This window comes from Stegostoma tigrinum, chromosome 24 (assembly GCF_030684315.1).
Source record: "Stegostoma tigrinum isolate sSteTig4 chromosome 24, sSteTig4.hap1, whole genome shotgun sequence".
NCBI classification, from domain to species: Eukaryota; Metazoa; Chordata; class Chondrichthyes; order Orectolobiformes; family Stegostomatidae; genus Stegostoma; species Stegostoma tigrinum.
In genome coordinates, this window is record NC_081377.1 from 21,047,544 (window position 1) to 21,071,782 (window position 24,239).

The 24,239-nt window shown below is 39.2% G+C and overlaps 1 protein-coding gene across 2 annotated transcripts in view; it reads right to left on the reverse strand.

Moving 5' to 3' along the window:
* The window catches only part of cap1 (CAP, adenylate cyclase-associated protein 1 (yeast)), a 39,719-nt gene that overhangs the window by 2,397 nt on the left and 13,083 nt on the right, over positions 1-24,239 (reverse strand). For both annotated transcript variants that reach the window (XM_048558289.2, XM_048558291.2), the window contains exons 3-12: positions 23,849-23,949; positions 18,599-18,676; positions 13,675-13,818; positions 11,634-11,719; positions 10,042-10,147; positions 8,963-9,131; positions 7,652-7,824; positions 6,844-6,967; positions 5,997-6,079; positions 4,273-4,413 (exon numbers count right to left, since the gene is read on the reverse strand). In XM_048558289.2, the coding sequence (XP_048414246.2) occupies positions 4,273-4,413; positions 5,997-6,079; positions 6,844-6,967; positions 7,652-7,824; positions 8,963-9,131; positions 10,042-10,147; positions 11,634-11,719; positions 13,675-13,818; positions 18,599-18,676; positions 23,849-23,949 (1,205 nt within the window). The remainder of the gene's footprint in view (positions 1-4,272; positions 4,414-5,996; positions 6,080-6,843; positions 6,968-7,651; positions 7,825-8,962; positions 9,132-10,041; positions 10,148-11,633; positions 11,720-13,674; positions 13,819-18,598; positions 18,677-23,848; positions 23,950-24,239) is intronic.

Here is a 24,239-nt window from a genome sequence, read left to right on the forward strand (position 1 = left end):
TTGTTGATGAGGCAGTAAGCTTAGCAATAAAGGGTCACAAGACTAGCAATCCACAGACCCAGCTAATACTCTGGGGACACGGGCTGAAGCCCACCATGGCAGACGGTGATAACTGAAGAAATAACTATGGAATAAAAACTAGAAAATAGGCAACCATGAAACTATTGTTGCTTGTCACAAACCCATTCAATTTACCAAAGCCCTTACAGGGGAGAAACCAGTCATCTTTACCTGGTCTGGTAATACATGGCAATACAGGTGAATCTTACATTGATACAACAAAATGATTTGCAAGGCAATCACTTTAGTCCAAAGAAAAGAATGATACTAGATGGACCCAACTTCAAACAAGACATGGAAATCAGGTCATTCTCCTTACACACTTGGTGAGTGGGTGGGGGGCATGGTGCATACAGGTAGCTGTGTCCTTGTGCCCAAAATTGGTCAGACAAGTTACAGCCTGACACACTCACTCCTGCTTTACAAACACACAACACTCAAAACACCACCACCACCATCTCTCGTTATGATTTATCACCAGTTCTGATACGTGAAAGCACACTCGTTGAGACAGTCAGGAACAATCACACCACTTGGGGGAAACACAAGATGGTAACGGCATAGAATGTACAATGGTTGGGAGACTTCAAAAGGGCATCACCAAGCGTGGTTCACTTGCACCACAACTGACTAATCTTCTAGGATTCTGGGAGCTCATAACTGCTTGATTGTGGCTCCTTCATGAGATATAGACCCAATGTAAAACCTACTTGATTTTGTTAAAGATAGTAGAAACTGCAGATGCTGGGGAATCTGAAATAAACAAAGGTGTAGAGCTGGATGAACACAGCAGGCCAAGCAGCAGAGGTGCAGGAAGGCTGATGTTTCGGGCCTAGACCCTTTGGTCTGGACCTGAAACATCAGCCTTCCTGCTCCTGCTGCTTGGGCTGCTGTGTTCATTCAGCTCTACACCTTTGTTATCTTGTTACATATTGCAGATGCATCTGAGACAGCCAAAGTCAGAGGGAACACTGCACACAGTCCTTATGGAGGTGAAGTTTCATCTTCACCAGAGGACATCCCACCATTATATTGTGTGGCACTACTATCGTGCTAAATAGATAGATTTAAAATAGAACTAGAAACCTAAACCTGGACATCCATAAGGCCAGATGGACAAGCAGCAGCAGTAGAATGGTGTCCACAATCTGTAGCCCCATAGACTAGCACACCCTATTCTACCAACAAACTGGAGATCAAATCTGGTTCAATAAATGGTGCAAGGTGTCAATCTGGTAAAAGCTACAACGTAAGACTACTTGCATCTCAAAATAGATCAGTCATTTTTGCAGCCTTGCCACATTCAGCCATGAGTGGAGGACAACTAACAGGAGCAGGAGGCTTCACAAATATAGTCTTTAGAACATAGAACAATACAGCGCAGAACAGGCCCTTCGGCCCTCGATGTTGCGCCGACCTGTGAACTAATCTAAGCCCCTCCCCCTACACTATCCCATCATTATCCATGTGCTTATCCAAGGACTGTTTCAATGCCCCTAATGTGGCTGAGTTCACTACATTGGCAGGCAGGGAGTTCCATGCCCTTACCACTCTGAGTAAAGAACCTGCCTCTGACATCTGTCCTAAATCTATCACCCCTCAATTTGTAGCTATGCCCCCTTGTACAAGCTGAACATTTTAGATGACAACCATCAACCATTCCTTCCAGAAACCAAACCCCATCAGAAAAATTGTTCTACCTAAAGAATTAAAGATTTTGTATCGATAAAGAGTAAAGAAAGAGACCCATAATTTTGCCGAAACAAGCTGAAAGCTGAAGATTGAGAAGATTTTGAAATTCAGCAAACAAAGACCAAGAAATTGATACATGAACAGAAAATAGGACAAAAGGGTAAAGTAATAGACACCCAAAAACAAAAGCTTCTGTATAACAGAACAGATTTGCATAAGTAATTATGGATACATTAATATTTAGGAAGGTGAAATTATAGTGCAGGATAAGGGAATGGCAGAGACATTAGGTAAATACTTTGTATCTGCTTTCATAGTAGAAGACATCCAAACTTTCCAAAAGTAATGGGACACCAAGTGTCAAATTGAGATGAGGTACATTTAGATATTAATATGGATAAGAAACATACTGGAGAAATCAAAGGACTGAAAGCTGACATATCCCTGTATGTGTAGTCTTACTGTAGGGCTTTTTTTTAAAGTAGCTACAGACTAGTGGATAACAAGGTGTGGAGCTGGATGAACACAGCAGGCCAAGCAGCATCTTAGGAGAATGAAAGCTGACATTTCGGGCCTCAATCTTTCATCGGAAATGGGGAGGGGAAGAGGGTTCTGAAAGAAATAGGGAGAGATGGGGAGGTGGATCAAAGATGGATAGAAGAGAAGATAGGTGGAGAGTTGCAGTGGGAGAGAGATTCCCTGAGGCTTGTCCAGAGGGAGTAGGGTGTCTTTGGTGATGAAGACCAGGTGTTTTAGTCAAGGTTGGAGCATTTGTAACCATATTCAGTATTTCTGGCTGATGATTCTATTGCAGCCTCCCCGAGGTCCATTGCACCACAGATGCCAGTCTTCAGCAGATTTGATTCACTCCACATGATAAAGTTGTCACTAGATGAAGGCTTTGCACTCTGATATCTTGAGTATCATTTGCTTGAAAGTTATGTATAGCAGAATCAGTTGTACCTATAGCTAGTCTGTTCTAATACAGCTAGAACACAGGCAACAATGCTAAGTTTCTCAGGTGTATGCTGGTTCAGCAAAGACAACAAATCCAACCAAGCTTCTTACTGCCCCATCATATTGTCATGTTCATGGGGGAGGTGATGGCTTTAGTGATTATTGTTGGACTGCAAATCCAGACATCTAGACAATATTCGGGGGCCTGGGTCCAAATCCCACTACAGCAAATGGTGGAAGTTGAATTCAATAAAATATCTCAAATTAAAAATCTAAAGACGACTATGAATCCATTATTGATTATCAGAAAAACCCACCTGGTTCATTATGTCCTTTCAGGAAGGAAACTGCCATCCTTACCTGGCCTACACATCACTACAGACTCTCAGCAATGTGGCTGACTCTGAACTGCACTCTGAGCAATTAGGGATGGGCAATAAATGCTGCCTAGCCAGCGACACCCTCACCCGAGAATGAATTAAAAAACAAACAAGCAAACAATGGCCATATACTATGCAGGCATAGATTCCATTGAACTACTGTGGTCTTTCTGATCTTGGTGATTTTAAATTTGTCTGCAAAGTTAGCCACCAATCCATGCTGTCTTTTGGAGAAATTGTCAAAAAACTTTTAGTTTAAAAATACATTTCCAAAACACTGTCAACTTGATCTGGCCGCTCTTGAAAAACTCAAGTATTTTAAGTAAACTTTCCTATAATGAGTCCCATGCAAAATAGTCGTCTACATATTCATGGTTCAATCCTTTTAAGATGCATCAAATACTTAACTCTCAAACTGAATAGTTTGGAGTTAATGGATTCATCTGTATATCTCAAAATAAGGCCAAGTTTTATTAATTTACATCCCACTTATGCACAGTACATTCTAGCTCAAGCCTCAATAATGAAATACTGGCATTTAACAAGGACAGGTCATTGTATTAGATAATCTATGATCTTTCTGATGAGTAGAGTTCACTCCAAGGTGGCATGGCCTCGTTAGACTTATTTCATCTGTTTGTATAACATGCAAATATTCAAATTTCCATGTACTTGCACAATATTGACTTATTATGGCGGCAAGTAACAACTTATTTCTCAATTGCCAAGATGCAGTAAGTCAATTATGCAGCATATTTTTATGATGGTCTACATGAAACTGCGGACTGGGGACCTTACAGTCTCAGAGACCAGACTTTTTGGTAGAAGTCCAAACAACTTTGCTTGGCTAGATCTGTTTTTAGGACCTGAAGTTAGGAAAATGCTTTGATTCCAATGGACAAGCCCAGAATGCCCAAACTGGTTCGAATTAATAAAAGGAAAATTCACATGAACTAACAAGAACATGTACCAATGTTAATTGACAAACAGTTCAATGATCAGAGTTCATAAAATTTTCAAAAGGCAAAAAGCTCAATTTTGCTCTGACAATTTAAAAAAAAAATCACTCCAGATATACCAGATAGGATGGTAAAAAAAATTGAATGGCTCACTGGAATTTACTGCCTTCTTCCTCCCTGCAGAACCGTATGCAAGAACAAACCAAAAGAAAGAATGGACTTACAAAATCATCGTTGACAGGAATCAAGACATTCATCTCAGAGGACTTGGCACTAACAATCTCACAATTGAGGGAATCCTTACTAAGGTAGACATGGCAGCCATCAGTCTTATTGATAGATACAGTTGGCACTTTACCCAACACCTGCAGGGAGAAAGAGAACCGCACTGGATATAGACTTTGACAATAGAACACAGGTGAATGAGAAACGATTTGAAAGCGCATTTGAAAGCACATTAAAAACAAAAACTAGACATATTAATTTCTCCAGTGTAAAAGGTTACTGATGCAGACTGGAAAAACCAAAGGAAACATGGAATGGTATAATCTCGCATCAACCCAATTTAAAAACAAATTCTCCCCTCCACTGATGATCAGGCATCAGAAAACGTTAGCAGAGGTCAAAAGCAGCACCAATTTTTCAATATCAAAATGGCTCAACTTCTGGGCAGTGAAACAGTAAAAATGATTTTCACTACATTCAAAAGGACAACCACACCCAAACTGTCACACTGGTTTCTTACAAAAAGGTGATCCTAGAGAGATGCTTGTGCATTGGACCAGTGATGCCAGCACTGTGTGTGTCATGAGATGAGTCTCTGAACGCACCTTTCAAAATCTCAAGTATCTTTTTAAAAAAGATACCAAGAAAATATGCCTTGTTTCCAAGGAGTTTTATTGTTCAAATAAAACTGGATATTCAATTTAGAGGCGTTTTTTGTGGTGGTGGTGGTGTAAGTCCTTTGGAAACATCAAAAGTGGAAAAGCCTCAAGTTTTCACATCTACAATTACAAATTTTAATAAGATAGACTTAATTATACAAGAGTAAATTTAATGAATTTATTAAATACATCGTTAGTCATGGGTAAAACAGTAGTACTCTTGCCTCAAAAGATAGTGTGGGCTCTGCTGCCATTTATGAAATGCAAGCACAAAAATCTAGGCTGATACGCTGGTGCTAGAGTGAGTGCTCTGTTGTGGGAGGCACCATCCTTCGACCAAGATCTCAAATTAAGTGCACAGACCAAAAAAAAATCCTACAGCACTTTACTGAAACCAGACAGAGAAGTTCTGTTCAGAGATAATGGGAACTGCAGATGCTGGACAATCCAAGATAACAAAGTGTGGAGCTGGATGAACACAGCAGGCCAAGCAGCATCTCAGGAGCACAAAAGCTGACGTTTCGGGCCGAGACCCTTCATCCTGGTCAATATTTAGTGTCCAGCATCTCAAAAAAAGGATTACTTTGTCATTATCACCTCAGTTTGTGGGAGCTTGTGTGAATAGGTTACCATGGTTCCCACATTGCAACTACATACCAAAGTTTATTTCAGTTACTATAAAAGTACTTAGGGCAGTCCTGAAATAGTGAATGCAGCTACATAAAATCCAAGTCTCTTAACCCCTCGATTTGTATGTTTGCATGTGGTACAGGACAAATTAAGTTGCCTTTTGTTTAAAACTCATTTCTTGCTATACTAGACTTTGAAATGGATGTTTTTAATGTTAATCTCTCTGCATCTTCTCAGCAGCTATAACAGTGCATCCTGCACTGTTACCCTGATGCACTTGTATAGTATGACTTGCCTGGAAAGCAATGAGACAATACTTTTTATTGTACCTCTGTACAAATAATAGTAATACATCAAATGCCCATTTGTGTTAAAGACTGGTATTTCTTACTGGTCAGATAATTCAGTTATTTTTCTTCCCACATTTCAATTACCTGAATTTTCACATCACGTGAATTTATAACCTCCACAATTCCAACAACATGATCAAAAACTAGACCCAGTTTCTTACAGTTATCTGCAAAGCAAAGAAAAAGTTGGTGTAGAACACTGCATTGTTACAAATTGCTTGTGCGATTACATTAGCTGCAAAGAAACAACTTCAGTACATGGAATGGCATGATTTCCGCAAATTTTTCCATTTGCGCAGATTCTATTTCAAAATTAATGACCAGGGAAGCAAGTGGAGACATTACTTCACTCAAATTTTTACAATGTTGAAAATAACCAGTTTGTATTTTTGAACACCTTTTCAAATTGTCGTGAAGACCAGGCATTTCCTGATAAGAAATCAGGAAGAGGGCCAAGTGACAAATTACAGCACAAAGCAGGCACTTATTTCCGAGGACAGTAAGCTCAGAGGAAGGCAAATAACCAAATGATCACATCTTCAAAAAGAAAAGGATATCAAGCATCTACCCAGACTTCAAAGATGGTGTATTCCCAAACCAACAAAGTGAATTTGAGATCCAGAAAACAATTTGGTCAGTTAATTTGCCTGCTGTAAAGTACATCAAGTTAACATTCCCTTTAAACTGCAAAAGGAGTCAATCCAATGTCCTGCATACATCAACTGGTGGCAGCATGCTGATCATGGCAATGACTTCTGACTCCAGAAGTTGCTGCTGTGTATGAGCTTTAGAACCCTGTACGAATGGAAAGAAAGTTAGAGGGAACATTGTAGCCTGAAGTTATGATTGAGCTGTAGCTGTCCAAATACTGGGAAATCCTTTGTAAAACAAAATACATTGAATCTTGAAATACATGTTTGTTTCTGCTTACCAATAGTAATTGAGTTGATTTTGCCTTTGATGTTAAGGGTGCTTTGGGTACATTTGTACACATATGCAACCTGCTTCAACTCTGTCTCTTCAATAACCAGATTATTGGCATTGTCTTGGTTTTCCTACAAGTGGAGAACAATGTACAGTTTTCAGAAATTTAAAAGCTGGTATAGGAATATGAAAGCAATCCCATGCAGAGAGATGGCTAGCTTACTCATTTGTTAACATTTCCCATAGATGAATGCCAGCTAAATTACTGGTCAATCTGCCAGTATTTAAGGCACTTCAGAAATTAACCAAAATATGCACGATTACTGCTAATTTGTTTATCAATATTGCCCGTGTCTTTCCTCTACAGTCCTGATGGCTTCTTAGTGATAACCTCTGGCACTTCATAAGTGGTCATTAAGACTCTGATGTCGTTTATTTTGCGTGAATCTGTCTACCTATCCTGATCATCTAAAATGTGATTGTTTTGCCCGCCCCCACCAATATCTAGTTTAATTCCACCCCACACTCACCCAAATTTGCTCCTATCACACATCCAAATGCACTGACATTGAAGTCACAGGCATAGCTATTGAACTATTGGTGACAATAATTAGTTGAGGGGTGACAGGGTCACCTGGAGCACATCCCAGCTGAAGTTACTGAAGCAAATACCAGGAATTAAATCAAGGACTCTTGGATACATAATACCACAGCATATTTGGTAACGCCATGCTTAAGGTTTTCCAAATCTGAATCATACATCCTATTATCCCAGGAAATTACATTTTAGTCCAACTTTAAAACTCAAGACTCACCACTCTCCATTTCTTTCCTTCCAATAGTAGCATGGGTGGCTCTTTCTTGGCTGGTTGCTTTGGTGAAGCAGCTGCTGCTTTGAATGGTTTTGGTCCAGCATGGGCTGGTGCATTTGCATTCCTTAATGCTGGGTTCTTGTGAGTTTTACTGCTGTCTGGCACATGTTTCAGTCCTAAAATAACACATGCTTACAACTTAAAACCACCATAGAGAACCATAGGATCATAGTTTTCTTGACGTCTTAACACATCCGAACCCCACTTATGGAATAGCTCCCTCTACCATACAGGTATTCAAACTTTGTAGTCCAATGCCTGGTGGTTATGTACAAGTATGGACTACATAGACAAAGTTACACATCAATGCCTTCCATTTGGACAGACCTCAATTCTCTCAAGACACATCCTCAGTTAAGATATTGGTTGAATGTCTCACACACACAAAATCATGTGGCTACAAGAAATTCACAACCAATTAAATGTTAAAACTTGGGTGAGGCTTCAGTGGAGGTGGAACATATGGTTGATGGGAAGCAAAAATGAACACCTTGCTCAACTGCTCATGATGTGCAGTCCTCACTTCCTGTATTAGTTATAAATGCAGCACTGAGATATCAATTTTAGAGAATCTCTGGAGTAACTTTTTCCTCTTATTTCAGAAACAGGCATTTGAGTAATATTAGTTCACTCATCTATCCTACATTTGTTTTTACCCAATGCAGTAGCTAAGGTCTATTTCATTCCTCAAAATCTAAATCCATACCACGTCTTTATTATAGTAAAGCTTACGAAGCTGCCAAAAAAAATTGTAATTATTATTCTCTCAGAGCCCTAAAGTTAGCATTACATTTTTAGAGAGGTGATCATGTCTACGAGCGTACAGAAATGTTGACAGATAATTAGTGTTCTATTTATACCAGGGCAGTCATTTCTTTTACAATTTTTATTCATTCACAGGATGAGGGTGTTGCTCGCCTGTCCTTCATTGCCCAGAGGGCAGTTAATAGTCAACCATATTGCTGTTGGTCTGGAGTGACACGTGGGCCAGACCAGGTAAGGATGGCAGTTTCCTTCCCTAAAGAAGGTTAGTGAACCAGATGGGTTTTCCCTGACAATTGACAATGGATTTATGGTTATCATTAGATTCTTAACTCGATATTTATCGAATTCAAATTCCACCATCTGCCGTGGCGGGATTTGAACCGGACTCCGCAAAACATTACCTGGATCTCTGGATTAACAGACTAGTGATAATGCCACGAGGCAATCGCCTCCCAAATTACTTGCCAAAATAAGCAGTATTCTACTTACTACTTGCAATTTCTGCTCCTTTATTAAGTTCATCAAATAGAGCTGCTCTTGAGTTAGTTGTGTCCATCAAGGGAGTAGCTTCTTGAGGTGGTGGTGGTGGTCCAGGAGGAGGAGGGGCAGTTCCCCCTGAAGGTGTCACAGAAACAGAAGATGCAGTTGCCTTTGGACCCTTTAACAGGTCAAGGTGGTGGTGAAGGAAAGGAGAGAGAACATTAAGTCACTTAAAATTCACAGAATTAGCCCAGTCAAATATTGCTAACTTGAAAATGGTCCTTTTCCCCACATTAAGTACAAGGAGACATTCTATAAATTCTCTGCACTCAAGTGAGCGCAAGATCTTTCCATCAAGGTGAAAGCAGAGAAGCACTGAAATTAAAACTACTTTTCATTATTTCAGAACTTGGATTCTCAATTTGCAGACATTTGTGCTAAGTTCCAATATCTGTGTATTGCTTCTAGGCAAATGTGCTTTCATTAGGTTTCAGTTTTAGACACAGCCCAGCCACTGGGGAGGTGTAGATTACAGACAACATAAAGCACCGTAAGTAACCTTTTTTGAAAATGTTTCTAACAGTCAATTATTATATGAAGTTACAGGTGTTAAAAAGAACCCAGAAGAGCGATAACAGCAAGTATTAGAAGTTTAAAACCAAGGTGACACCTCTTCTAATGAAAGATCTTGCTTACAAACTGTGGTAGACAGGCAATTACATCAATTGTTTCATTTGTAACCTTATTTCTATTACTGCAGAGTTTTAAGTTATTGTTTGTCTGAAGATTTTAGATGGCAACATTAACAGAATTATTTTATTGCGACAGCCAAGGATATGTTGTAGTTGAGGACAACATCTCGCCAGATGCCCATATTAACAGGAAACTGAATCACTGGCACACAGCAACTGCATTAGGGCAGATTCTTGCCAAGCTAGTCAGATAAGAGCAACATTTCCTCAACTCAATTCAATGAAATCAATGCAAACTTTCATTGTCCCCTATCATATTTGAGGCCAGCAATGAAATATTCTGCTGAGCTAGAGATAATCAGCCATAAATCTTTCAAAGAAAACCAGGATACTTACAGTCTTACTCCAAGAAAGCCCAGTGGTGTGGTGTGCTTTGATATATGCTTGAAGTTCAGTCCAGAAGTTTATGTAGGCCTTTACCCACTCCACATGTCTTTTATCACTGAAATTGAGAAAGGTAGCCAAGTTAAAACATCACCTTTCTGCAAACTTCTCCTTCGGTCGTCTTCTCTTACTTCAATGTCAGACTCTACATCTATGGGTAGGAAATGTGAAATCAAGCAGGGAATTGGAGACAGGATAAAATTTATGACAGATGACGGACAGCAAAGCCTGGAATGAGCAAGATTGTTGAATCCAGTGCTGTAAACAATAGCAGCATGTTTTGGAGTCGCTACCACAGTTGTTCTGATTATAAGAGAAGTGTGATAGCCCAAGCCTAGCAGGTTGAAAATTTTCAAGTAAGGGGAAAAAAAAAAGCAAAAGATAGGGATGATCCCGGACTAATTAGCATCTACTTTGCTCCAAACCCTTCCTCCACTGATGCAAATAAAAAAGTTGCACTTTGTTAGAGGCATTTGCTTCACCTAAACTTCCCCTTTCTAGCATTCTCGTGGATGGATCCACCACCTACTTCAGGTATATTTTTCCCCTTTATTCTTTTACAGAATGTGGATTTTGTTGGTAAGACTGGTGCTTGTTGCCCATCTCTAACTTGAATCAAGTATCTTGATCAACTACTTCATTGTGGTTGATTCTTAACTGCCCATCACTGTGGGCCTGCAGTCACAGACCGGACCAGGCAAGAGCCAATGTCTTTCCTTATAAAAGGACACCAGTGAACTAGATTTAATTTGTAGTGAAAGTCATAATGAGTACATGGCCAACTAAGCTTTTAATTCCAAATTTTATTGAATTGGTCAAGCTAGGATTTGAACCCGGAACATTAACTTGTGACTGTGGATTACTACCGAACTGACAATTCTATTATGACACCACATCCCATAAAGATGTTATTTTCAGAACCAAGTGCAGAAAATGACAGAGTGCAAGAAGGCTTGAAGCACAGAGGTACAGTTCTAGGTGACCTAGTAAAAATTTAAAATGCAAACATTACCAGAAGACTCCTAGATCCTACTCGACCATTCAGTAAGATCCAGGCTGAACTGGTTATGCCCTTAACTATTTTCCTGCCTTTGCCCAATAACCCTTAACTCACTTAACTACTAGATAAAAAAAAAATCCAACTCATCCGAGAATACGGATATTGCAATGCCCAATCTCCACGACTCACTTCTCCAGTTCTCTGCCTGAAGATCCAATCTCCACTGCCAAAATGCCCTTTATGAGGACAGTGATCTACAGTGCAGAAAAGTCCCTTCTGCCCATCAACTCAGTACTGATCAAAATAAGCAGCTAACTATTCTGGGGAAGATAACAGGCCTAAAATCAATGCCAAATAACAGGGATCATACATGCTGTTGGCTCTAATCTGACTCAAACCACCTGTCTAGCCAACATGTGGAGTTCCCCTTCTCATCTTACTTCCTTTTAAATTTCCAGATTAAGATATAATAATAAACATTCAATGCTACTTATTTTCTGTAAATGCAAAATGAAATTCACAAGGATAGTAAATGGAGTCATACATGTCTTTGTATTCCTTCAAAACTCTGTTGGTATAAAACATAGCAGCATCAGTCATCTCCTTAACATACGGACCAGGTTTGGGAGCCTAAAAAGGAGAAGTCATGATTAGTTCTCATGCTGTTCTTGAATACCTCAATTTTTTTTGAATTGATATAAAAAACAACTAGCATATACTTTCATCATTCCAAACGGAAGTGCAGTCACACATGCAATTCTCATCACTTACTCTAAGCATCATGTTCAACTACCAATAATTGGGTGAGTAGTGAGGACTCAGTTACCAAGCCTAATTATGTAAAGCCTGTCACACTATTCCAGCTAGTTTCCCGTGTCTCACAAACCCCTATTTGTTTTTTCTTCTAAAGAAAGTTCTGATTTCAGGAAAAAGCCAGGTATCAAGCAACTAGCTATTTGCACTTTGGATAATGATCAACTTTGTAATGAGATACAAATGCTAATGTGAATGCAAAGAGAAAACTATAAAAAGCGATTACACATTGAGACAGAAAATGGAAAGGCTTAGGAACCTAACTTCAGATATAGCAGATAAGGGAACAGCCATGAAAAGGGAGAAACAAAGAAAACTGGAATTGAATAGGTACTTTGCATTGTCTTCCATTGTGAAGGCTACCAGTGGCATACCTGAACTTCAAGACAGCCAGGGCCAAAAGTTGGTATTAGTGGCTATCTCTAAGGAAAGGAAGCTGCTGGAATGCTGAAAAGTCTGAAGGTAGATAAACCACCCAGCATTCTGAAGATGGTGACTGAGGAGATTGTAGAGGCATTGGTGGCGATCTTCAAGAATTACTGGAATCAGGGAAGGTCCTAGAAGGACTGGAAAATGGCCAATGGAACATTAGTGTTTAAATGAAGGGAGGAAGGCAACAGTGAGGAAATTAACAGCACATTTTCCTTCCTAATCGTCATTTAATTCAAAAGGGCTAGAATTTAAGAACATAAATTTCCTGCTGAGGCTGGTCAGACTATATTTGGGATATGGACAGTAATTTTGACCCTTTTTCAAAAGGATGAATATGCTTACTTTTTTTTGGGGGGCGGGGGGGGGGGTGGGGTGTCCACAGGAGTAATCCCAGGGTTGAATGGGGTGTCCTATGAAGAATTGTTGGAAGACTCAGTCTATCCTCCATGAGGCTTAGACAGAAGAGGGGATCTCATTGAAACTGAGGGATCTGGATAGAGTGGGCATGGAGAAGACGCTAGAGACACCAGGAACCAAGGGCACAGCCTCAGAGTGAATGGACAACCCTATAGAGCCAAGATGAGGAGAAATTTGTTCAGCTAGGTGGTGGTGGAGAATCTTTGGAACTCACAGCCTCCTCAGCCTGTGGCAAAGTTGAGTACATTTAAGACAGAAATAAGTAGGTTCTTGATTAGTAAGGGGATCAAGGGTCACAGGGATAAGACAGCTCGATTGACTGACTGGTGGAGAAGACCTGTTTGGCCAAATGAACCAGCTTGGACTCCAATTCCTTGCCGCCCAGTCTACAGCAAGCAGTTTAAAAGCATGCACTAAAAGGTTTATCACTACACATGAAAAATCTTGATAGCCAGATGAGATTTCAGCCTAAATCACATCAATTGATTATAGTCAACTAAAACACTTACTAAAATCTATTCTACTTTTAATGCTCCTGGATGACAGGTAGATGTGGTCAACCCCACTACGCCTGTTGCAGTTGGGAACTGTGCTGACAACAGGTGCGGCCTGTTCGTTGCTGTGCATCTTTCAGGCTTGGCATTTCTGCTTTTCCTGACCAAGGAGTAATTGCACAAGAGTCAAACCCAGGGAATTTAATCTAATCTGATGGTATTTAACAGGTGCAAATTACAAGAAATGAACTGAGTATAGAAATTTAACATCCCAATCTTCAAAGTGAATGAATAATAAGTAGCCATCAAAATTTCCCTTCAGTTGGAAAGTCCCTGTCAAGAATAATGACTGGATACATACCATTTCAAATTCAGTCACAGCTATCCTATGAAACACTACTGATATAGGTTAGGAAGTAGAATACTTACAATTTCAAGCCATCCCAGACCAGGGATGCTCTCACTAATAGCCGATAGATGATTGAACTGTTTACTTGCACGTTTTTTCTCTCTGAAATCTTGGATTTGTAAAATTTTGTTGGAGAGGGGCTGAAGTAGTTGAGTCAATTCATTCTACAAAATGAAGACAGAGAAACAGTGCATATTTACAAAAAACAATGCTCCTTTTTTCCTGTAGGGTTTTTCTAAAGTTAAATACCAAATTTGAAGAAGTACTTCATGTAAAACACTAAGTTCACTACTTGTAGCAAGCCCAACTGCAGATAAAATAATGCTTCATTATTCTGGTCCCCGATGCTTGCTTGAAAATTCTCTGGTCCAGCTCAAGTGCAAAGGTCTGTGTCAGAAGGAAACTGATACAAATCATCTCAAAAATGGTAACCAGTAGGAATGCACTCCAAGGTGACTAGTTTTCACATTCTCTCCATTCCCGACTCCCTCAACCCAGTCCATTCATGATACCAGTCCTGGCTGGTCAGTTTAATTAGATGCAAGTCAGAAACACTATTTGAACAGCCAGACTACAAAAGAAAGCCAGCTAATTTAACCAGCATTGCTTAAAAAGGGAAAAATCAATATCAGTTTTTAATCATTACAGGCTGAGTATTTTTGTTGCACATTTTTGGTCATTTTTAAATAATCATGTATTTTGGCAACTTAAGTCAGAGCAGAGCATCAGTAATAAGATTTTTAAACTTAGTTCAAAATAAACTCCCCTGATACTTTGCTCCTGCGCAAAAGTACTTGCAACACAACTAATGATTTTTGATGTACAGACCACCCCCCCCCCCCCCCCCACCCCCGAAACTATAGCCACTCAGTAGGAAAGGCTATAAAAGCAACAACGGGAGCAATAATTATGGGTGACTTGAATATTTATTTTGATTGGGTTAGTCAAATTGGAAGGGATCGCTACAACAACAAATTCACAGTGAATTAGGGATAGTCAGTCATGGAGTCAACCAGAGAATAGGCTATCTTGGATCTGTTAATGGGTAATGAGAAAGTTTAATAAATGACTCAGTAAAAGATCACCTAGGAAGTAGAGACTGTAATACATAATTAATATTCAGTTTAAGAGTAAGAAACCTGGGTCAGAAACAACTTAGGAGGTATTGCAATAAGTTGAGGATACAGTTAGCTTAAGTGAACTGGCTCAATGCATTAGCAGGAATGTCAGTGAGCAAGAGTGGCAGATGTTTAAAGGTAGTAATTCTTGACTCAATAAAAATACACACCAGTAAGGAGGAAAAAGGTTCTGAGAGCACTAAACCAAACAGGGAAAATACGGAAAGGCGAAAGAGTGTTACAGGCAACTATTGAGGGGAAAAAAAATTGAAAGTAATCTAAATCAAGCACAGTCAGCATGGGTTCATGAAAGGGAAGGCCTGTCTAATGAGTTGAGGATGTCTCAACCAGACTGGATAGAGGGAAACCAGTAGATGTATTGTATTTGGGCTTCCAGAAGGCGTTCGATAAGGTACTTCACCAAAAATCATTAAGTCACAGAGCACATGCTGCTGGAGATTGGCGTGGATACAGATTTGACTCAAGGGCAGGAAGTAATGGGGCCGCAGGGTTCTTTCCTCAGGTTGGCAACAGTGGAATTACACAGGGAATGAGCTGGAACTGCAACTACTTAGAATATTTATTATCGACTCAGTGAACTACTATAGCTAAATTTGAACATGACAAATAGACAGAAAGGCAGGTTGAGAGGGGAAACAGTGATATCATTAGGAGCCCTTTGTGTATTTAAGACAGATCAATTCTTGATCAATAGGGGAATCTAAGGTTACAAAGGAAAGGGCAGTAAAGTGGCTGTGAGGGGTGTTGGATCAACCATGATGCTGCTGAACAGTGGAGCAGGCTCAAGAGACCCAAGTCTCTGTTTTTGTTCCTACTTCTTATGGTCTTGTAAATGAAATTTAGAAGATGGCATTCAACATGCCCCACCCACCAACCAACACACATCCAAACACTGATTTTGAGCATTAAACACTCAAGTTCTTGTTGCAATAACTTGTTGTCCTTTCCAAAATTCTTGGCACTCAAAATTTACAATGCAATTGCACGAATTTTAATACCACATTGTACTGCCCTATTTGCTTCCACCATTTACTGCTAAAAGTTTCTTAAGTGGCTTTTAGAAAAATTGAGGTGACAACATTTTAGGATGCACTTCAGCAATTCCATTAATCAGAGATGAAAGTTTGCTGGTAAAAGGACAATGTCAGAAAAACCATTTTATAGATGATTGGGAATGCAGCTTCTAATTAGAAACTATTTTTAGTATAGTGTTACACCTTAATTAGTCTCTAGTGAGATCCTTGGAGAGGATAAACAGCCAAACATTACAGAATTACAGTTCACTCATTAGGGCTGGCACAGTTTAATGAACTATGAGACTACTTCCAATTACAGAATCTCATGCAAAGTACCTACTGATGTATTTAATTCATTTGTCTCCTGTCTCCACACTAATGACGTAATTAACCAAAAATTAATTATATTTCAGTACTTTTCAACTTTAAATGCTTAAATCTCAAATGTGTAATGAGCACAATAATTTCCCCTCAATGAGGTGCTACAAAAACATGACCAAGACCTGCCAAATCCAATTTTACTTACAACTTGGCAGCAGGATTCAATGAAACTCCAGATAGGAATACAAGGAATGACACATTATCACTTAAGCCTGTCCGGCCTTCAATCAGGGCTGAACTTTTAGCTTTTTTTCTGCTTGATCTTTATTCTTCTTGAATCTTGTATCTTTGAAAGTGCACTGACACTTTCAGTGACTAAGCATCCAAAGCGCTCAAATCTATTTTTAATTCCCTTTACCACTCAGACATCGCTAGTTCTTAATTAGAAGTATGTTTGGAGGTGCGGCTTTACTAATTCAGGTTTGAAAAACTGGCCAGGATTAAAAATTAAGAGGTGATGCATACTATTTACACTTCTAGGCGGTGCAAGGAACAGAAAGTAAGTTGCGGTCACTCAATTTTTAAAGATTGTTCATGGGACATAGTTGCTGCTTGCTTGGCCAGCATTTATTACCCACTTCTAATTACCCTGAGGGCAGTTAAAAGTCATCTACATTGCTGTGGGCCTGGAGTCATATGTAGGCCAAACAAGGTAAGAATGACAGATTTGTTTCCTTAAAAGGAAACGTGAGTGAACCAGGTGGGGTTTTGCAACAAAGCAGTTATATGCTCACCACTAGGGTGAAGTCTTATAATTCAGTGAAAATCTAGAATAAATTTCATCATTTGTCATGGTGGGAATTGATCACACCCTGTCACATTAGCCCGAGGTTCTGAATTACTGATCTAGCGATACGAACTCCAAAGCACCACGTCCCTGGTCGCAGCCAGATGACACAGGTCATGTCTGTGCTTGCTCGCTGGCCAAATGGATAATTGCTGAAAAGTATAACAGATGCACAAATTGTAGAAGCAGAAGAGGTGCATTCAGCTTCAAAGATTTTGGAAACAAAAGTTCAATCAAAGCAGCAAATGCAATTTGCATTTACTTTTAGATTAATTTTCCCAACCCACCCCAATTATGTTTACAAACACTCTGGTCAAGACTATTACTGAACAACTGCAATGGTGACATTATCAGTTGCTAAGTGCTATATGAAAAGGACAAAAAACTCCCCAGTAGACTACTGTATTATGGACAGCCCAAGCAAGTAAGCAAATTCGTGGCAGATGGAATATAAAGTGGGGAAATGTGCGGCAATGCACTTTGGCAGGAAGAATAAAGGACCTGAATACTTAAAAGTAGAGAAAGACTATAGAAAATACAGAATAGAAGCATTTGGGAGTTCTTGTGCATGAATCACAAAAAAAACTAGCATGCAAGTTCCATGGGTAATAGGGAAGGCATATAAAATTTAGAAATAAAAGCTAAGGGAACAGAAGAGTTTCGGAGGAGTTAAACAGAATGAAGGGTGGAACATGGGGATTGAAAATAGGAGGGCAGGACTTGCCAATGTAGTAACTTGTGCGACTACTTGGTGGAAAGTATCGAGGGGATGTCAGAGGCAGGTTCTTTACGCAGAGAGTTGTGAGAGCATGGAATGCGTTGCCAGCAGCAGTTGTGGAAGCAAGGTCATTGGGGTCATTTAAGAGACTGCTGGACATGTATATGGTCACAGAAATTTGAGGGTGCATACATGAGGATCAATGGTCGGCACAACATTGTGGGCTGAAGGGCCTGTTCTGTGCTGTACTGTTCTATGTTCTATGTTCTAATATGAAAATAGGTTTTGCTATATCCAAAAAAAGGGCACAAATCAGACCTCAGCTAAAACACTGAATTTTGGGCCCTTCAGTTAAGATACACTGACATTGAAGGCAATCTAGAGAACGATCTCTGCACTTTTTGATGTGAATCAAATTCATAAGTTAAAATCAAACAGAGCGAGTTCTGTCTTGCAAGTTCCCATAGGACGTGCATGGCAACAAACAGCATTCAAAACTCGGAGATAGTAGAAACTACCGATGCTGGAGTCTGAGGTAACAAGGTGTGGAGCTGGATAAACACAGCAGGCCAGGCAGCATCAGACGAGTGGGAAAGCTGACATTTTGGGTCTGGGCCCTTATTTTCTTAAGAAGGGTCCAGACCCTAAATGTCAGCTTTCCTGCTCCTTAGATCATCCAGCTCCACACCTTGTTATCTCAGCATTCAAAACTAACCAGCCATCCAGACAAAGGACATGAAAAAGAAATAGCTAGTTCCAAAATATTTCACAAACTTTAGTTACAAGTGTGAAACTATGAATAAATTAAATTATTGGATATAGGAAAAACAAAAAAGTTAAAAGTTGACAAATTTCTAAATTTGATGATTTACATTGCAGATAACATCCAAAATATCTACTTACCACTGGAGGCTGCTGGCATCGGGAGGCAGTCACTAGGAATGCTCTCTCTATCTTTACAGCTTCATCCACCAAGTCAGCCTAAACAAACAGTAAAAGAAAAAACATTGGAATATACCAGAAAAATCAGATGGTTAGCCCTCACTTATATAAATCTACATTTGGATTCAAATATGCAGAGGTTTATTTCAGTTTCTAACAGGTATATTTTCTAATAAATTTTATTTTACTTCAATGTGATTGGGAGAATGCAAAGTATACAAAAACGATTAATTTTTTTGGCATCAAACCCAGTTTTTCTCATCAGCATGCCATCAATTTGTCAGAAAATAAAAGAAACTGGATTGTTTGAACCATCTTAACATTAGATTCTCACCTGAAGTGAAAGGCTTATATAAATCATAGTCGTTCAAATAATTGCATAAAAGTGAGTGTTTAACTAATGTGGACAGGGCCATTCACAGTGCCTAGGGAAGGACACCCACAAACACCCATACTTAGCCACTCCCTCACCCCTTCCTCCAGCTAGAATTTCGTACAGGCACAAAGTCCCATCTTTAGTTGGGGTTCAACGTTTTTGGATTTAACAGTTTGACCTTCCATCCCTAATGCTCCAGCTATCTGCTGCAAAATTAAACCATTTTAACAATAATATACCATGATGTTCATTTATATCACTCATGCAGATTTTTAAACATTACATTTATCAGAAAATGGCAAAGCTGGGTTGGATACAAACTCATTAAAAATGAAATTTTACTGTTACTGAGCAATGCTAACAATGCAGTCTCTCATTACTACAAACCACCCAGGAGTTCATATTCTTGTGCCTTTAAAAATTACTTCAACTAGTTGATTTTGACAACAGGTGTTTCTCCTTCCATCTAAACCAGCACCTATTGAGACTATTTTTCTGAAACTAGAGTCTAGAAAGAATCAGACACAAGGTTAAGTAACTTCATGGATAACACTCAATATTGTTCTTTGGCAGGTAAAAAAAATCTTTTATGTTGGTGATCTTCCTTTAGGATCCATGTTTGTGTGTGGAGTTTTGGTATAGGACCAGACTTTCAATAAGTGACCAGGTGGCCAAGCTGACTGAAATAAACAAGGGAAGAATTTTTTGATAGATTAGAGGTGAGCAGACATCAGGCATGGCTCTAGTCTCAAGCAAGCTGTTTAAAGTGGCTACAGCTCAAGGAGTTATTTAACTATGTTAAGGGTAAGTCGTCAGGCAGTTCAGCCAAATAGAATGCTCCTCCTTGAGTAATGGGTCAGGTGCCCAGCTGCAGATACTGGAAATCAGTTTCTTTAACTTGGAGCAGCAACTGGAGTACCCAGTGGAGGCTGCAATCTTCATTTTAGAACAGAGTAAGGTAGTCACGTCATAGATGAATGGATGGGCAAACAGCAGATGGTGACTGTCACAGCATTAGCGTTAAGCCAAATCTATTCAAGAACAGATAAGATGTTTTTACAATTCCAGAAACTGAAGACATTACACTAAAGGGTATGCGCTGCCTCCCTGGTGCCAAGATCAAGGTGGTCACTGAGCAATTATAGGTCTTTCTGTACAGAAGGGAGATCAGCCAGAGGTCATGGTCCCTGTCAGTAACAATGATCAGGTTCTGCCAACAGATTACAGGAAGCTAAGAAATAAATTGAGATGGGCCTGAAAAAGGTGGTAACCTCAGGATTGCTCCCGTGCTAGTCAGATCAGTTGGATGCATGGCTAGAAAGATGGTTCAAAAGAAATGGATTTCGGCTTCTGAGGTATTGGAAATGACTTTGGACAAGATGGAATCTGTAAAAGCTGGACAAGTTGTACTCTGGAGAGACAAGAACCAATATCCTTGCAGTGTGATTAATCTAGGACTGGCAGGGGAAAATAGAAACTTGAGCAGGGAGGTGAGCGAGAAAAACAAAAGATACAAACAAAATGTCAAAAAGAAAGCATAAAAAAGGCAGAGGAAACAAGGACTTGCTGCAAACAGGGTCATTGTACAAAAAGTATAAATAAAAGACAGTGTAGTGCAACAATCTGTGCACCTTTGTTGCAAATAAGTCAAATAGATTTCATGTCTTTACAGTTATGGTAATCCTCTAGCCAGGTCTCCAAAGCTGGGCATCAAGGATATTCAACTTTTAGGAAGGAGAGAAAAAGTAAGGAGGAACTAGGGCAGCATCGTTAGTGAAGGATAGAATCAGTGCAATAATGAGAAAGGATATCCACACAAGAAATTCAGACATGGAATCACTCTGGATAGATCCAAAAAGCAATGAGGTAGAAAGCATTAGTGGGGGGTGCCTGTAGTCCTCCATACTACTGGTAAGGTACGAGACAGCATTAAATGAGGAAATTGAAGATGCAGACAACAGGGGTGTTTTGTAATCATGGCTGATTCTAAAATCTACATAAAGACAACGCAAACCACATTAGTAATACTGTGGTGAATGAAATCCTGGAATGTGTGTAAGATATTATTTTAAAAAGCAGCACATTGAGGAAACAACCAGGGACCAGGCGTGCCTTGGTTTTATTTAATAACCTTGATGTGAAAGGGCCTTCAGGTAAAAATGACCATTGCTTTAAAAAAAACAGTCCAATTCAAATCTAGGGTCACAAATTTAAACAAAAGGAAACTACAAAGGTATGAGGAGCAAATCAAATCAGTTGAGACTGAATTTGTAACTCCAATTAAAAAGGAGTAACAATGGATCGGCAAAGGCCGATTATTAAATAACAAAAGCATGCATTACAATACTTATACACTGCCTTTGGGTGAAAAATGTGGCCCAACGGTGGTTAACAAAAAGAAAAAAAAAAAAAAAAAAAAGAGTATTACAGACTGAAAGAGTAGTAAAATAAAGCTGCTGGAAAAATTAGCAAACTGAAGGATTAGGGGCCGTTTGGAATTCAGCAAAAAGTGGATTAAGACAGATTAAGGAGGGAAAAAAGTGTAAGAGATACAACCTGCACAGAACATAAAAATAGGCAAGGGTTTCTGCACATGAAAGAAGTGTTGAAGGTGACATAGGTCCCTTACAGTCTGAAATGTGACAGTTGATAATAGAGAAGGAAATAGCACAGCAATTAAACAACTTCAGTTATCTTCACAAGATGACCAAATAAATAGATTTCCAAAAATACTGGGCAAACAAGGTTCTATTAAAATGAGACAGCAAAGGGTGTGGTACACTTGCATTTTCAGAGTTTTGATTTCCACATCTACCCGGTCAATACCCTTCAGGATTTTGTATATTTCAATCAACTTGCCACTTGGTCTTTAAAACTCCAAACACAAGCCTAGCTTGTTCAACCTTCCTCATGAGACAACATTACAGCTATTAGTTTAGGAAAGCATCCCTGAACAGCCACAATGCATTTCCATCATTCCTCAAAATAAAGTCACCAACAATATGGAGAGTACGACACATGCAGCCTTACTTGCACTCTGTATAATTGATGTGTAACCTCTTCACTTTATATTCAGTTCCCCTCATGATAAATGAGAACATTGCATTAGCTTTCCAAATTGCTTGCTGCACCTGCATACTAAACTTCTGCAATTCATGCACAAGGACTGCCAAATTCCTCTACATCTGAGCTCTGCAGTCTTCATTTAGAAAGTATGCTTCTTTTATTCATCATAGCAAATCAGGATTTCACATTTCTCCACGTTATACACTGCCATCTTTGCCTATTTGCGTAGCTCACGTTATTGTAACTTCTTCACAACTTGCTTTCCTGTCCAGCTTTTGTCAAATATACCTAACGTCCCTTCATCCAAACAGATCTAAATTGTAAACAAAGTTCTGACACTAATCCTTATGAGATATCAAGCATCTTGTCAACTTGGAAAAGACTCATTCATTACTCTGTTCCCTGGTAGCCTGTCGACCTTCAACCATGCCACTATACTACCCCTTACCAGATCATATTTAGTTATTTCAATTGCACTCCATCATCTGTCTTGATTTGAATACTGCATGTATCTGGATACACATCCTTCGACTTCATTTTTAACTCTTTGTAAATTTTAGTCTCATCTCCTACATCCCATCTCAGTGAACATCAAAATCTTTGCTGCACTTAAGTCCCATTTACCTATTACCCTGTGCTCAGTCATGCACATGGAATTGTGGTCAAGCAACTTTAGAATTCTCACCCACGCTTTCAAATTCTTCCACAACCTCAAATCCATACTCTAATATCCCACACTCCTGCAAAGCTGAGCTATGTGCGCTCCTTTAATTACGAACATCTATTTTAATAAATCCACCATTGTGGGATGTAGCTTTAGCTGCCTAAGACTTAACTTGAATATATTTTCCATTTCTCCACCTCACATTCCTCCTTAAAAGCTATTTCAGTGAGGAAACTATCTCGATCTAATTTCTCACTGAATACTATTGTTATATAATGTCATAATCACCTGACAAAGGAGCAGCACTCCGAAAGCTTGTGTTTTCAAATAAACCTGTTTTTCTATATCTTGGTGTCATGTGACTTCTAACTTTGTCCACCCGAATCCAACACCAACACCTCCACATCATGTTTTATAATGTTCACATGAATAAAGTTTAAGTTGAAATTCAAATATTTCATTCTATTTAAAAAAGGCACTGTACATGTGCAAGTTGCTTTCTCATGCGACAAGGACACGATAAATAGAAGTTAAGGAACTTTAAAAGGAGTTTAATGAGCAATTTCATCTAATTATTTCCTTTCCTGAAGGCACTGCATGATTGATGTGCAGTTCAAGGTGCCCAAATGTCATTTCTTGACAAACTATAACCAATACTTAAGCTTTCATAGACAAAGTCAAAAGACTGATCAACTGTGGTAGAAATACAAGCATCTTCACAGTAGCGACTGAATATTTTAAAAGGCTTTTTTCCCCCATTTCCATCATTGACATGGGGTTACTTCAGTCAAGGAGCTTTAGATTTGTCACTTGTTTACTAAACTATTTAAATGACTTTATTTGAATTCAAATAACTCCGGACTCAGGGACAAAGCCTTTGACATTCAATAGTGATTCAGTGTTTCAATACAAAACACGCTATTTATCAAGAGGTATCAGAAAAAAGAAAGCTTGATGCGTTTGTCACCACACACATACAGCTAATTATAACAGCTCACTGCTTATTCCTTACCCCCCGAAACACCCACATCCATTATCGGGAATTGTCAAAATGACAGGGCCATCTATAATTTGACAAACTCCTTGGAAAAAAAAATCTACTCACATGTTCTCCAATATCACCACCAATCTCTTTGCTTAGTTTGTAATATTGTGCAATTGTTCCAGTCAGCATCTCATCAAATGCCTCTACGAAGGGAGCAACTTCTGTATAAAGAAAAAAAAACACCAGATGCATATTATCACACGATTATAATGCAAAATAAAGAATCCATTCATACAAACAAAGTTGGTCAAGATCAAAACAATGCACGTTACCCTACAAGGATCCAAGAATGCAAACACGAAATTAAGTGGCTTTCAGAAATCTGGTATCAAAGCACATTTACCTTAAAGGGAAAACATGTAGAGATGTGTAGTATAAAAACCAAGCGCAGTTGTTTATAAAGTCATATCTGAATTTATAAAGGCTAGAACTTGGGAGAAAACCCCTTATG